Source organism: Apaloderma vittatum, unplaced genomic scaffold (assembly GCF_000703405.1).
Source record: "Apaloderma vittatum isolate BGI_N311 unplaced genomic scaffold, ASM70340v1 scaffold3612, whole genome shotgun sequence".
Classification (NCBI taxonomy): Eukaryota; Metazoa; Chordata; class Aves; order Trogoniformes; family Trogonidae; genus Apaloderma; species Apaloderma vittatum.
Window position 1 is genome coordinate 9125 of NW_009701746.1, and position 15692 is coordinate 24816.

The 15692-nt window shown below is 39.1% G+C and overlaps 1 protein-coding gene across 1 annotated transcript; it reads right to left on the reverse strand.

The window, feature by feature from the left end:
* Positions 1-4172: 4172 nt before the first annotated feature.
* Positions 4173-15063, reverse strand: LOC104281303 (phospholipid scramblase family member 5-like). The gene is made up of 7 exons (XM_009879250.1): positions 15051-15063; positions 12372-12517; positions 7974-8016; positions 6976-7196; positions 5883-6044; positions 4644-4805; positions 4173-4211 (listed from the first exon to the last, which is right to left on the reverse strand). Exons 1-7 carry the CDS (start codon positions 15061-15063, stop codon positions 4173-4175), a joined length of 786 nt encoding a protein of 261 aa, XP_009877552.1.
* Between the last annotated feature and the right edge of the window lie 629 nt (positions 15064-15692).

The following is a 15692-nucleotide window of genomic DNA, read 5'->3' on the forward strand; positions in this document are numbered from 1 at the left end:
CATTTCAAAAGAGAAAAAAAACAGACAAATCTCCTTTTACAGGATATGGGCTAATTTTTTCTAAAGAAACAAAGACTTTTTTACTCCGTAAGGGGAACAATTTTAGGGAATAACAAAAAGGCACATTTAAAAACCTGAAGTTGATCTCTGAATTAAACTAGTGTGTATCATTCTGACACAGAATATCCCTTTCTAATTGAAGTCAGTACAACTAAGAAGAAAGTCAGGAGGAAGAAATTGGTTTAGGTTTTGCTGGGGGTTTTTTGTACATTTTTTTCCAAAGAGGTATCACTTAGAAAACTAGGTTAGAAAATGTTTATTTTGGATCATTTCTAGATTTGTCTAATCCTAAACCAAATAACCTAACTAAAACAAAAAGAGATTTTTCCAATACACACATTAAAATCTGTGAAGATAAGTACTTTTGCATCCACAAATACAAGATGACCAAAAAGACTCAGAACTTACAGACATGCAGTGTTGCCACTCTCTTATGAAAAGCAGCTGATCTTATAGACAAACCAGCCCCTTCCCAGGAGCTGATGTGTTATGAGTTTGTGGCACTACAGAAGGTTTTCATCCCCCTGCCTCAGGACAGCACACAGCGATGGACCGTGATGACATGACATGGGGGCAAAATTATTTTGCCCAGGAAACCTTCCACATTTCTAAGGACCGCACTGCAAAACAATCCCCTTTAGACAAAGCACCTCCTGTTTCTGTAAAAGGTTGAGAACAACCTGGGGCTAAGTCTTCTCCTTTGCCCACCTGTGGAAGCTGAAGAGATGCTTCAGGTGCAAAAAGTAGGGTTTGGGTTGACTAGAAGAGCTCACTTTGTGTTAGATTGTGTTCTGCCTATTTATCTATCAAATAAAATAACACTCATCAGTAATTCAGCTGTAAGTTGCAGGCAGTAAAGATAACCCAGCTTCATGTGACAAGGATTCACTATCAGGCAAAGAAAATAAAATCCTCCAGTTAAGGGTAGAGATCAATTATGAGTTAAAGGTGTGTTGATTTTTAATCAGTGTTCTGGGTACAGCTGGTGAGTTGTGGAAAACTAAATACAGTAATAATGAACTGTTGCTGCCATCTACTGAACACAAGAATTTATGTACTGCATAGATTTACAGTTTCAGGTGTGAAACTATTTGCTTGGCTGGATTAAGTAAAATTTCTGTCCCATAAGAGTCATATTTACAGTCATATTTATTCCTAGAAGATGTTTAGGATGTGAATCTGCTTTAGAGCATATCTGCCCCCTTTTGGGGATTCCTCTTTGGAAAGCCGCTCCTAGCCCATAGGGGCAATGTGAAAGGTGAGATCTGGAGAGAGAATACAGAGCTCTCATAGTGTGAAACACGTTGCTATTAATAAGAAAAAGTTACTAGTTAAAGCTGTAGATTTTAAAAATCTTGGTACATGTTAGCTTTTCTTTAGTTATATCACCCAGAACTCTATCGTCTTTGCTTGGATGAATACTTATCCTTGTATGGCAGCTCTGCTTTAGGAAGCTAAAGGAGCTTCCATGTGACAAACCACTGGCATTGGCACTGAATTTCTACCAGGACGTTGAAGTGTGGGACCAAGATAAAGCAGGCTGCTGAGGAAGTTCTAGCCAGCAAGAGCTCTCCCAGCCTCAGTTCTTTGCTTTATCCAGGGACTGAACCTGTTCCTGTAAGTCCCAGAACCTGCCTCTGGGTGTAAAGAGAGGCATTCAAACGTACTCATATATGTATGTAAGCATTAAGTTTCAAAATAGTAAAAAAATCTATACTAACACACAAAAGAGCAACAAAGTCATTAAGTGCAATAAATACAGTACTGCTATCTGGCTGCAGCATATTAAAAATATATGCATGTATTGCCTACCTGCAAGGTATATATGTGGACATTGAGCCAAATTCAGCCCTGCAGGTTAACAAGACCCTATTTTGTATTGGGTTCAATGATGGACACATTTGCTCCATGTCTTTTGCCTTGTTAAGGGTCATAAGAAAGCTGGAATTTGCAAAGGAAGAGTGGCAGATAGCAGGGGAGCCTGCTGCTCTCACTGTATTCAGCCTGGTGGTCAGACAAACACAGCTCAACAACAGTGTAACAATGTGGTTTTGTGCGAGACCCAAGACCGTTGGCTGCAATAACAGTGACAGCAAAGGGATTTAAAGAGAAAAAATTAATATAAAAATCTAGCTCTTCTCAATCTGCATTCGAGTAAGTCAGGAGTGGAAGGACTGAGTTTAACAGAATGACACCAGTGTGAGAATCGTGAGAATAGCAAGTTGACATCAGCCATCTGTATTCTTCTGCAAAACTCTAAACTTCCACACGAGGGAGCTTCCTGCCCACGAAGCTCGCAGGGCGCTTCCTGCGGGAGGGGTGACAGCAGTGGTGCCCTGAGTGCGTAACCTCTGCCGATTGCAGTCTGATTGCACTGCTAACAGCACAGCGAGAGCCAGTAACGAAATGGTTAACAAATAATGATGATTGTCAGAGCTCGTTAACCACAATTATTTTCTAGACATATGTAAATCTGTATAAATACCTAAGTGTGGTATATAATCTAAAACATACTGTTTAAATCTATAAGCATTCCTGAGTTAATTTCACTATGGGAACATTAGCTGCAACTTCCTGACTTCACTGTGTTTGAATTCATATCCACGAACATTTAAAATTAGTCTAAATATTTGTTGAGAATTAATCACCTGATAAATTTAGCTCTTTTTCGTTTTTATGAATTATTCATTATCTCCTTTCCTTTCCGTTGATGTGTTGGTTGGTTGCAAGAATTGAATTACTAGTTTGTGCTCAGAAAAAATCCGGCATTCCCAGAGACTTGTACAGTGTTCCTCTGGCAACCTGACTGGTGACTATCATAGCATTTGTTTTTACCAATAATGTATGGTACTGTACCAATATTGTATGGTACCGTATGGTTTGCTTCTAGAAGGATCCACTGGAGTTTTTAAGAGAGACATGAGTAAGTTCATACGGCAAATATTTTGCAACAAGTATTTCTCTGTTTATATCTGTCATATATATCATGAATGTTCCTGCAAAGGAAGGTTGCATTAGTAAAAGATTGTTGATGGGAATGTTTGGGAACAGTATGATGAGATGTGACTACAGGAGTGAACAGCTATGTAAAACTATCTGAAATAGAAAAAGCTCTTATTACACAGTCTTATCATAGAAAATATTTGAGCTTGCAAAAGGAAAAGAATAATTCTGTATTAGAGTGGCCTCTGAATAAAAAATTATCAACCACCGGATATTATAAAGAGGAAGAAACATTTTAAGGAAAGCCTTGAGTAGACGAAAGTCAAAATCTTTAACATGGTATAGTTCTAAGTAAGTGATTTGTGTGCCTCTAGAACATAAAGGCCCATTTCTCAGACCTTCTAGCCTGCCTTCAATAAAACCAGTGGAAGACCAGATTTTCTGAATAGAGCTTACATTCGCAAGTCTAGTGCTGGAATTCTTAATTTCTGGTTGCTGCCCGTTAAAAAGAATTCTGCCATAAAATTAATTTACTAGCAAGCATGACTTCCCTTCTTTCATCTCACTGAAATAGATAACATCTTGAACTTCCCATTGGGTGATGTCTTTATATTTGTTACTTTCAATCTCAGTTTGTTACTATTAATTAAATAACAAATCAGAAAATTACTTCTAAAATTATGAAAAAGCAAAACCCCCAGAACACACCCTCATGTGGCTAGTAACTAGTATCAGCACTTGCAAAACATCAAAGGCTTCTCTAAACATAGGCTTTCATCAGTGACGCTGCAAGCCTTCATCTAATCTTTCATGATTTCCCATGTAGAAACATCAAAAGAGAAAGAAGAGACTATCACTGTTCCAAAGCAACAGCGCTCTGTGTGAAAAGCATACGTTTAGCTGCAACACCCATAAAATGTAAGTGGGAAACTTTTATTTACATGAGACATATTTTAATAAACACCATCATTAACTCCCTGTCTTTTCCTATAAGGGCCAAGGATTTGTGTGGTTCAAAATTGTATCCAAAGCTCAAGGGATTTCTGGAAGAAAATGAAAAAGAATTAGAAAGTATCTAACGTGTAAGTCTTCAAAGCAAGAAGATCAATTTATGTTCATTTTTACTTACTGAAACACGTTCTGCATATTTTATTGTTTCTGTCATCTTGTTATAATCCATCCAAAGAGTTTTCAAAGAACATTAAGTCCTACAAATAAAAAAACAGTGAATGATATGGAAGGTACAAAAATTCAACAATTACTATCAGAAGTCTTACTTGTAGGCTTTTGTTACATAAATAATTAGATTAGTGAATTGTTTTCTGTTACTCTGCCACTGAGCAACAGGAGATTTGGAGGACACAATCCAAAAAGTGTCATGAGTTACATGTCTATCCTAATAAAAGCAAAATTTTGGAATCATTGTTGCTATTTTAAAGAAAACATTTTCCAATTAATAGTTTAAATAGTTTTGTCCCTTTTATTATGTTCTCTGATGTATCACAGATGATTTTGAAACCATTGCATGTTAATGTTAACACGCTGGTGTTGGCAGAAGAGATACATAGCAAATATCAATATGCAATTCTAGAAAACATGCATTTTAACTATACATCTACCTCTTGGTTTTTCATACTTACAATGAGGAAACAAGCACCAATCATTACTGCTTTGATTCTCACATCAAGATCTACAGGGACCTGAATCCCAAAGTTGGCAGTGTTGGTAAAGACGTTGTTTACAAATCCAGACCAGTACTTGGAAATTTTGCCAATTGTTGACATCTCATTGAGAGCTTTTACCTGCACAAATGAAAAACAAGACTACACTTAAATGTAAATAAATCACGTATACACTGATTATATCTCCACAGAACTAGTGACTGTGCTCTGACAAACACAGTATGCTATAATTGTCAGATTTTTCTTTTATTCTTATCATTGAGATGCTCAATTAATGTCAGATTTGCCTTTAAGTGAGGCAGACAAGAAAGGGTCTCAAGTTTGGAAACATCAGCATCTTTAGAGCTGAGAGAAAAGTGGAGGAAAAGCAAATGTGAAAATTTATACCAGTTGTACTGTTCCTTCACAATGTTATTTTTGTGTTTCTGGTATGTTCAAAATCACAGCAACACTGCTGTGGACCACTGTCCCCTAAAACTGACAGATATGTTCTCAATTATATTTCCATCTGAATGTTTTTCACAGTACACTGAAATTTCAGACAATATTCACTGAAGTCTTCTGATTTGGCTAATGAGCTGATCAGCACAGCAGGTCTTTTATGATGCCTTAACTATGGCAAAGTGCTTTGTTCACATCAGCAAACTGTCCAGAATTTCTTCAAGCATCTCCCATTCTACCTCTTACACCTTAAATATCTCAATAGATCCTCAATATTCTCCTGAAGACTGTTGTCAAATGGATAAAGACATACTAGTGAATAATTCTGCCCATCCCTTCTGAGAGTAATGAAGGCAGCAGACTCAGTGCCACAGCTTCAAGGGACTGTCTACCAGGTAACAGTGAATTCACATGGGATGAAACCCTGAGCCTATCAAACTCAAAGGCAGAGTGGTCAAGGACTGCAGAGGACCAGGACTTCACTTAGCTACATGTTTATTTCCTTGAAAGAATTGTCACTCCTGTCCAGACAATATCTGTAGGAATCTGAGAGCACAAGTCAGAATCTCCAATCCACATAATTCCCCATAATTATAGCATAATTATGGAGAATTCTCTTCCATAATTATAGCAACATCTTTCATAATTATAGCAACATACAGAATATTTTTAAGGGTAGAATAACAGGATTTTTGAGTGAGAAATTTATTCAGAGTAGTAAAACCTTAAAATTCTTCACACTCATAAGAAGCATACCTCAAAGTCAACATCTTCAAAATAGCCACAAGTTGCATATGGGCCAATTATTTTTAGTACATCTTCTTTACTTTCATTCTGTATAGTAAACTTCGGCAGAAAAGGGTCCCAGTTCTGTACAACATACCCAGCTACTGTACCCGGTGGGGACTGAACTTCTAACTAGGAAATAAAAGAAAATAAAGAAATCTTATAAACTAATTATATATTGGTATATTTTTCCACAACAGTGTATTGTTTATATAATGATTAAATACTTATTTATTGAATATAATTATATATAATTTGACCAAACTGTGAACTGCATATTACAAGGCTATCTAATGGTGGTTTTAAATGTAGTGGACAATATGAACCTCAAAAAGCTGCAGCAGAAGCTAACATCTTTCATGTAAGATTTGATAAAAGCTTTACATTGTGAAAAGGCTTTGTTACTGTCATCGGTGAGTATCCTATAAGCTTTTTTATACAGTAGCTGTGCTACCAAAGGACCTTGTTTTTAAAACTGTGGTGCAATAGTGAGAATGTAGGAAGATGAGTTAATCTATAGAACATTTTCGTAAAACAAGAAAGATATCTGAATAAAGGAGAGTCAACAATAAGGAGGAAAGGTCCAATACTCTGTAGGATCTGTGTTTTTCACTCAAAGCAGCTGATTTCCAAGTTCTGCAGCTTCTTAGAAATATGTGGCCTTGAAGAGGAGAGATGGAGCAAAGCATTGGCCTCCTTGGAGAGCTGCTTCCCAATCTAGTGGCCTCCAGGGGTTTTCCATCCTTCACGCTCTGGGTGTAAAGCACAGCGGGTGATTTCCCTCTGTACCACTAAACAACATTAGTCTGTGTCAGGGCAAGCAGAATCTTGGGGTGTTACCTGATTGGACAGACATCTGTACCATCAAACATAAAAGCCTTATGTTGGATGTCAGGAAAGTCCGATGAAAGGGAGAAGGAGTGCTGGGATGTAACTCATAAAAAGCCTCATTTCCCAGTAGTTTCTTCTAAATAAAGGCCCCCAGGCTGAGAGGTGAATGTGAATCCTTCCTGCCATCCTCACAGGGAGATGCTCAGACAAAAGACAATTGGGATTCACTCACCTCTTGCAGGAAGCAGGGGAACCAGCAGCTGTTGCATCTCAAGGGCCTGTTCACTGTAATCACTTCTCGGCCTGAGTTATCAGCAATCCTTATGGTGAAAGACCTTATGGGCGAACACAAGTTACGATCAAAGCAATCATTCTCTTCCACTGCAAAATATACTCTTTGTCCCAAATGGTTTTTTATCTCATATTTGCTGGAGGTCTCTGTGCCAAGTATGGCTAGTAAAGAAAAACAAGTAAAACATTACCTTAGTATAATGTTACTATATATATTAGCATATATTCTAAAAATCTATGGAGCAGACACTGTTTAAAAAATCGTATTCTGAAGGAAGGTTTAGTTCAAAGATTTTGATTTGCTGTACCCTAAAGTACGTATCACAAAACGGAATTCGGATCCTGAGTTTTGATTTGGGCTTTTTGTTACTTTATCATTTGTGAAAATGAGCGGTATCAGGCTCACCTACTTCAGTGACAAACTTTTCACCCACTGAGGTATCCAAGAATCAAGCCAAAAACATTTTGAATGAGAGAAATATGTTAAAAAGTGTTTTGCTTGCACAACACTTGTTCAGTATTTTGAAATTCTGAGGAGCTATGTAAATAGAAACTCTTATGCTTCATTTTGTGTCTTCTGACCTTTCTTTCTCTATTTGCTTTGTTTCTTGTAGCATCTTAGTGTCAAAGACAATAAATTTTGCATGGATTGGAAAAATAGTTAAACTTTAATAACTTTGAGAGGGAGGTGTCTGAGGTCCGAGGTGTCTTTAGGACTGGTGTAGAGACCACTCACTGTAATCTTTCTTTTCTCACTGATTTACTGCAGAACAGGCACAGAGAAAGTGAGCTTTCACTGCACTAACCACATTAGAGGTCTGACACAAGGTCAGCAGGAGGCTTTGCAATGCCTTCAACAAGGTGGGGGCAAGACTTGGAAGCCATTCAGATACATCTGTGTACCAGCACTGTTAAAGAGCAATAAAGATTGCACCATACCTTCAAGAAGTTCCACTTGCTGATGAATAATTATCCGGTCCAGCTGTTTAAATAAAATAAACAAGATGGTGGATGTTGGAAAAGTCTGGGGCTGCAAGTGATCACTTGTCTATTTTTATTGCTCATCTCCCAGTTATACAGATTTCTTCCAGAGGTGCACAAGCTGTGTGTTTGGGGCCTATCTCAAGGTACACTTTACTCATCTCTCTGAAATGATGACAAGAGTGTGACATTGAGTGCTGTGGTTATGTAATTCACTCACGCATTTGAAGAAAAATAAACTTCACTGGAGGAATGAGGTGGACAACAGCAATGGAAAGATGTATGTGAGAAGCAGGACCCATTTCTCACTCCTGGTCTTGGCAGAGGGGTGCATGGCAGTGCAGCAGTGAAAGAGTTTGGGCTCAAGCTCAAAATGTGCTGTAGCCACATCCCACTGGGCCCTGCCAGAGCAGCCCATCAAGGCAATTGGGTGGTGCCAATGATGGCACTCATGGGCTTTAACCCTCTGATCTCAGGCACCAGGAGTTCTGCACTCTAAATCAAATGGTCACACCAGGGTGCCAGAATGAGCAAATCAATAGCTCCCCTGAGAAGCTGGCTGAAATTGTCTTCCCCTACAAGCTGGGTACAAACGCAGGGAGAAAAACTATTTGCCATACACCCAGTTTCGCTGTGTGTGTTGTCCTTCCAACATTACTGTATTTTAGAGAACAGTCATTAGTATTATAAAACCAACAAGACCTAATTTCACTCGACCTCTCAGTTTTATGTGATTTTTTATGCCTGTATTATGTGATAGTTTAGGCTTTGCTAATCTCTTTTCCTTAAATTCCTGGCGGGCAAAATGTTTAGCACAGTATTTTGCCATTACTGACAGCTGCAGACAGAAAGCACACAGTGACCTTCTGAGACCAGCATGTTACAGCTCTCCAGCTTTTGTATATTTTACAATTGATAAATCTTGTCTGGTACGTATTCAAACTGTTGCAGCCATTTGTCAGTCCCGGTCATCTCCTGCAGCTAGCTCAGGCTACAAAGAAAAGCTGGTAAAAACCCGCAACTTTCTTTATCCCTTTCATTAATCTCTGAAATGTGTGTGCCAGTAATTGAAATAATAAAAAATATTTGGACTTTAAAATTTTCTCCCAAGAATCTTTGCTGTTTGCTGTTTAGCTTTCATGAGAGATGTGGACTCTTGGAGCTCATGGGAAGTGCTCTAGTGATGAAAAAAGAATAAACAAGTTAAATATTATAGTGCTATTTCAATATTTCAGTATTGATTTTAATACAGATTTCTTTGGCCCACATAGACTTTCACGGGGAAAAGAAAATTAATAAGGTTGAATTGTTAAAAGCTTTGAGTGATTTTGGTTGGTCTTACTGGTTTATTATGAACAATGTATAAACAAAGTTGAGACAACAAGGCAATACCACTTGTTAAGCTTGTTTTGCCTTTCACTGGTTTCTGCAAGGCAGCTATTTTGATGCATCTTTTACTGGGGCACTAGTGGACTGAGGGAATTCTTCACTTGCGTTTGAAATCTAAAGCCCGTCGGTTTACAAGGGTCTGAGTCCTCTGGAGCTCAGACATGTTAAAATTCCTTATACACAGCTAATACACTCACTATTCAGTTTTGTGGGCATTGATTTACATCTGAGCAGTCTAATTAAATCTAAACTTAAGAAAGTTTTTACAAAATTGGTTAAGCCTGAATGGTGGCACAACATGCTGTTGAGCTACTTCGAAAATTCTTCTCTGAGGATTCATCTGTCTATTCCTGCTCTGGGAAAAATTTCCCCTCATTTCTGTTATGGATGCTGGACAATTCCTCAGAATATGGCTGTGTGATCTAGAAGATAATAATGGGGTTTGGGTAACTTTTTTTTGGTAGGAAATTGTTTAAAGAGTGTCACTTCTGTTGTAAAAATCGTGGTATCGGTTTGCCAAGGCAGAAGCAGTTTCTTGCCCTTCTCTGATGCACTTTGAACATCCAAGCAAATCACTCTGCAGGCTGACTGACTCCAGATGTGTATTTGCAGAGTCAAATATTGCTGTCTGGCCTTAACCTACAGGACAGATATTTTCATTTCCTTTTATCTAATATTATATGCTGTTTCCTTGAATTGCTGTTTAGAATACAACTGTAGGGATCTCTTTTAAGATTCACTAAATGTGGATCCTTGTTTCGGAGTCAAACACATCATAAGCTTATTAAGAAATACATTCAGGATTCTCAAATTCATCCAGCTACCTTCCTCACTCCTGCTAGAGATAATCCCACAACATTGTTTCTGTTTGTTATCCTATATTTACTGACCACAACTTGCTATATAATCTTTCTTCCAGTAATATATTCCTATAAATGAAATTTCCTTCTTTCCCATAGTTTGTTACTTTTCTAGGTACTCTGTCACAGTTCCCTCTCTAGTAGTGTTTTTTTAGTCTAAAGATGAAACAATTGCAGTCTTGTCTTAGAGCACATTCTCTATTCCCCACATCCTTCCAGCAGCCACTGTTGGTGTCTGTTTCAGTACAGACCCACCTTTCCCCAACCAGAAAGATCCAGAGTATCCTAGTCTTCCTAATGGCAGCAAAAATTCCCAAGTTCTGCTAGAAACTTCTTCATTCATTTGAGAATTTGATTACATGAAAATCTCCTAGTCCATCAGGATAAATCCCAAGGGGTCACCCGGGCAACTGCGAACCCCACATTCATTCTGCAGACAGCCCTCTCCCTGCCAGTTGGATCCCCCTTCTGCTCCAGTCCATCCTGTGTGAGCCTGTGTCCTTAGTCATACAGCCAGTGTGACTTCGGCATCGCACACCAAAACATTCTGCAGCACACAGAAACTCTAGCTGTGGGTATATGCCAATAAGCAGCATTGCACGCATGCTTTCCACTTTTCAGACTGCAGAGAAAATTGAGAATAATTAGCAAGGGCTGTAGCATGAACACATGGTTATTGGGCTGAGAACAAGTGTGAATGAGATCTTGAGTTCTAGTTTTAGTTCTGAGAGCAATCTGCTCTTTTGTCTTTGTGTCAGATGTAGAGCTTCTAGAAGATGGAGTAACGGAATTTGCTTGCCCGTGTTGTATGGGTAAATCTGAGGTATAATTCGTGATCATACAGGAGACTGAATATGTAACATGCTGAGTATTTACTGTCACAATCACTTTTAAACTGAAAAAATGTAGCTCCCACAGTCTGTGAGCAAATGCTCAGGTAATTGACAACACATATCATTTTGTTCATGGGGACCATGAAATGAAAATCATAACTCCACATGAACCATTGTTTCTGAAAGGTCTCCCAGTTTCATTAGCTATCTAGATAACTTAGCTCTAAGTATAAAACACATTCAGCTTCTGCTTCTGTGCAAAACCACCATAGTAATATATATCTTCCAGTGAAATAACATTTTCCAGCACCACTAAAACACAAACACAGCAGAAGCATGTGAACCAGTCACAAACTGATAACACAGAGGGCCTAATTCTGTCCCTGCCCATACCAGGCAGGGTGTAGGACATGTTAGTCAGCATATATGAGTGCCAGAATCCAGCCACATGTGAAATATGAGCTGGAGTCTGTGTCAAAGTGGTAGCAGGAAGAGATGAAGAGATTAAACTGCTAGAGCAGAGCTGCAGACCATCACTGTTCTGAGCTCCAGGAACCTCTCAAGGGTTCACAGAGTGAGGTGGGCAGCTGCACATTTAACAGTAGAACAGAGAAGACTTGAGCATTCCCTTTCCTGCCCCTGCCTGTGACCTACTTGTCCGCTCGCATTTCCCTCTCTCAAGCAGCAGCCCTTTCCTGCCCCGTGACCCAATGCAGAGTGGGTGCAGGTTTGTAGCCACCAGGTTTGTGCGTACAAAGTTGTCTCCTTAGGAGCTTGCCTCCCCAGGACCTGGCCTCTGACCAGGAGAGCACTGTGCTTGGCAGAAGGAGTTTGCTCAGAAAACTTTTGTATTCCTCAAAGGATGGGTTACAAGGAGGTGGTAATTCCTTCACAATCTGCCTATTTTAGTCTTTTTGAGGCTAGCTGGAGTTTGATAGCCATTTTGCTGAGCTTGAGCTCCTAAGGAGCTGGAAGGAAACTGGGGGGACAGTGAGAAGGGTAATACTATGAGATTCTAGAGGGAAGAAAACCATGGTTTTGGTGCAAGAAGAACTGCATGCATAAAAAATGGATTTCTATGAAATGAATGGTAGTGATGAAGGAAGTGTTTGTTCTTATCTCCTATTTCTTAGTACCATCAAACAATAAAGGAGGCCCTCCATCTCCACCTGCTCCTTCACCAAGGAAAAAACCCACACAACTCCAACCCCCAAGGCATCAAGGAAGTCTACAAGGAAAACCAAACAATTCTAACATTTGAAAAAATTCAGGACCTGATTCAGGTATTCCAAACCAGGTGGCAAGTTGTGTGATGTTTGCTTCCAGAGATTTGTTGGTTCAACAGGCTTATTCTGTTCAGGAAGGTCAGAAGAACCAGGGAGATAATCCTTAAAGACTGAGTTGCTTTGTGTTTGAGATTCTGCAGGAAAGGAAAAAAAAATCAGAAATGAAGAGTGCCAAACAGAAGCTAGCTGCTTGGGTCAAAGCTGGAACAATAATGTCACATTCTGCCCGTGACTATATTGGCATTAGTTCAGATGAGGCATGAGGATCTGAAATTAATTTCCTGACGGTCCCACACTTGGAGCATGTAAATTCACTTTGTAAAGCGGTCTTGGAATATACAAAGTGGAATCGTTATAGATGAAGCTAAACTTGGAGATGTGGTGTTGCAGGGGACCTAATCTGTTCTGACAGCTTGCAAGCACTCAGTCTGCGTGACAAGGCTGCAGCTGGTCTGGACTCACACACAGAGTGGCCACAAGCTCCTCGGTCAGTTGCTCAGCCCTGCTGCCCATGGCCTGCCCTGTGTGCTAAAGTACATCCAGCTGCTGAGGGCTTGCTTCTTGCAAGATGCTTTCTAGCATCATGAGAGCATGCATATTTTCTCTTAATTAGAGATAACCTTTCCAGGGATCTCAGATTTCCCAGGCTGGATGTTACAACCCTGGTATCAAAGTCTACATAGTCTCTTACAGTGCATTATTCATTATTATCTTAATGAAAAGATCAGGTACTGTTAAGCTGTGTTTTCTGCTTTGCTATTGCAGATACATGTCTTAGGACAGACTGGTTGTTGCCTTGGTTAGTGCTGTGACAGTACTGATGTTATTTATTGTTACAGACACCTGTGGGACCACACTCCTTCCCACAGCACAGTGATCACTTCATCCGTTTGATTTGCACCAAACTCCTACTGGTTTTACTACAAGGATCTTTCCATAGGCTTCAGTAACACTGGCTTTGCCAGAGCAAGAAAAATCAAGCTGAAGCTCTCCTTTTATTAAGGCAAATCCTTGTATTAAGCTGAACCCCTGTGCTTTGGCAGTAAAGCAGTCCCCAAACTGATCATTTTTATCTCATGGTGACAATACTCAGGCATGATGGATTTTGAGGTCCAGAAGGAATTTTGGCCCTAGGTCTGAAGCTGCCTTTTGCTGTTATGGGTTTAAAGGAGGTCCTTTAGCATTATTTGAACTCACTGTGGCTGATTCATTGTTTAATCTTATTTTGATCTTAATTCGCCTTTGCAGCCACTGCTTTCTTTCAAAGTCTGAGACCACAGGAAGAAGTAACCCCTTTGAATTTGTATCTGGCTTTTAAAAATGTATAACTGAGTAATAAATATTTTATATGCTCTTCTGCATCATTTTACCTCATAGGGTTCTGTTACTGCCGTAATGCTTGTTGTTACATGAAATGCCATGAAGTGGCCGAATGTTAGTGCTTTTTTCCAATAATAAAGAGAAAAAAATACCACAAATTGCAGTTCTACCTGTCAAATTTTAAGCTATACAAAAATCAAACAGTAAATACATAGAATATTGATGACAATCTCAGGTACTTCGACAGTTTGTCTATTTTTGTGGATGTTTCCCACCTCATTTATGGCATAGGAAAACTTAAAGTTACCATATGATACAGTGAGCATTCTACACAAATGTAATTTGTAGAATTACTTGTTCATAGAAGAAGTATATCATCAAATTCGTTCCTTATGAAAACTGTATTACACAATATTACTATTTTGCTGCTTCTGCTAACTACTGTGCATTAAACATATACAAAACCAGATCTCTTTTATATGGTTAAAGACAAATTTTAAAAAAAAGTATATTGCAAGAGCACAACAATGCTGTAAAACCTGCTTGTTGCTGTATAGTTTCCTGTGCTGTAAATGCAGAATGCCTTGAATATTTGTGGGGCAACAAAGAAGGGTAAACATTTGGCAAACATAAATAGTCATCGCTGAAACTCCATGGGCCAGCATCTACGTCTGTATGTCACAAAAGGGTGACCTCTGTGGAGTTGCATTCCTGTTAAGAAAACACAAATTTGTGTCCTTCTGCTTAGTTTGAGAGCATGGCAAAAATTAATTTAGAAGGCTGATTGTATCAGTGTGCTGCAATGCTTGCCTATAGCCCTGAGCACCCAACTGGCTGCTGCTGAAAGGCAATGCATGACAAAGATGAAGCAGCTAGGAGTAATCTGATTAAATTCAGTTATACTTCAGATATTTATTTTCCCTGCATGGTCATTGGGACTCTAGCCAGTTTTGAAAGTGAAAAGCATTTGCCGCTTTGGTATTTTGGAAATGCAGTAGGGAAGAAGCATACAAAAGCAGTGGTGCCCTTGGCTCAGTATCTGCCCTTCCTATGCATTCTGTACCAACACGCTTAGGCACAGAGACACAAACACTGAATTTTCTGACTGAATGCAGATGCAAACATTTAATAACATATTTTATTCAAATTACATACTAGTATAGATTTTAGTCTCCTTAGGAGCCTCTTGAATGCTGAAAAATTAAAGAAAGCCAAAACAACTGTGCTTTGACTGATGTGGTTTTAGCCTGAAACTCTCATTTCATCAGACTGCTGATTGCTGGAAACGTATAAGACTGTAGTTTTCTCTAAACATGATCTAAAAATACAGACTATAGATGCACTTACCTTGAGAGGCCATGAAGCTTCCTGAGCTACTTCTTCAAAGGAAGCCAGGTTAAAAGAAAGGCTTTTCTTGTTGCAGCAAAGAAAAAAAGAGCACAGCATGCACAAAACTTCAGAAGGTGCCTGTCTACTTCATATCAGCTTACAAAGAACTGGAGGAAATGTGTTGTTGCCTTTCTTATTTTCCAGAACACTGTATTTTATGTCGGTGGACAACAGGGGGAGATGATGCTAACAAACAAGAAAAACATTATTCATTTCAAGTCATTTGCACCAATGGAAAGAGGAAAAAGTGATTTGTGAATACGAAGAGGCAAAACTCCAACGTACCCACTGGCTAACAGAACACATTTAGACGTATAATTCCGCTTTATAATTTATTTATATATTCTGGGATTACACAAATTCTATCTTTATAATTCAATATTTATGTTTCCATTTCATTAGGGTATCCGGTAAAGACAGATGAGCTAATTCCTACATTTCCCTGCTGCTGGCCCCCAAACAATATTTCCCATGCACTGGGCAGGAAAATCTACCTTGGACCTCTCATTGTATTCCATCCACACAACACCAGCCTCCCCTACAAGGGATGCCATGCCTGCAACCAGACCCAGAAAATGACCTTGTACCCCTCCTCCCCGT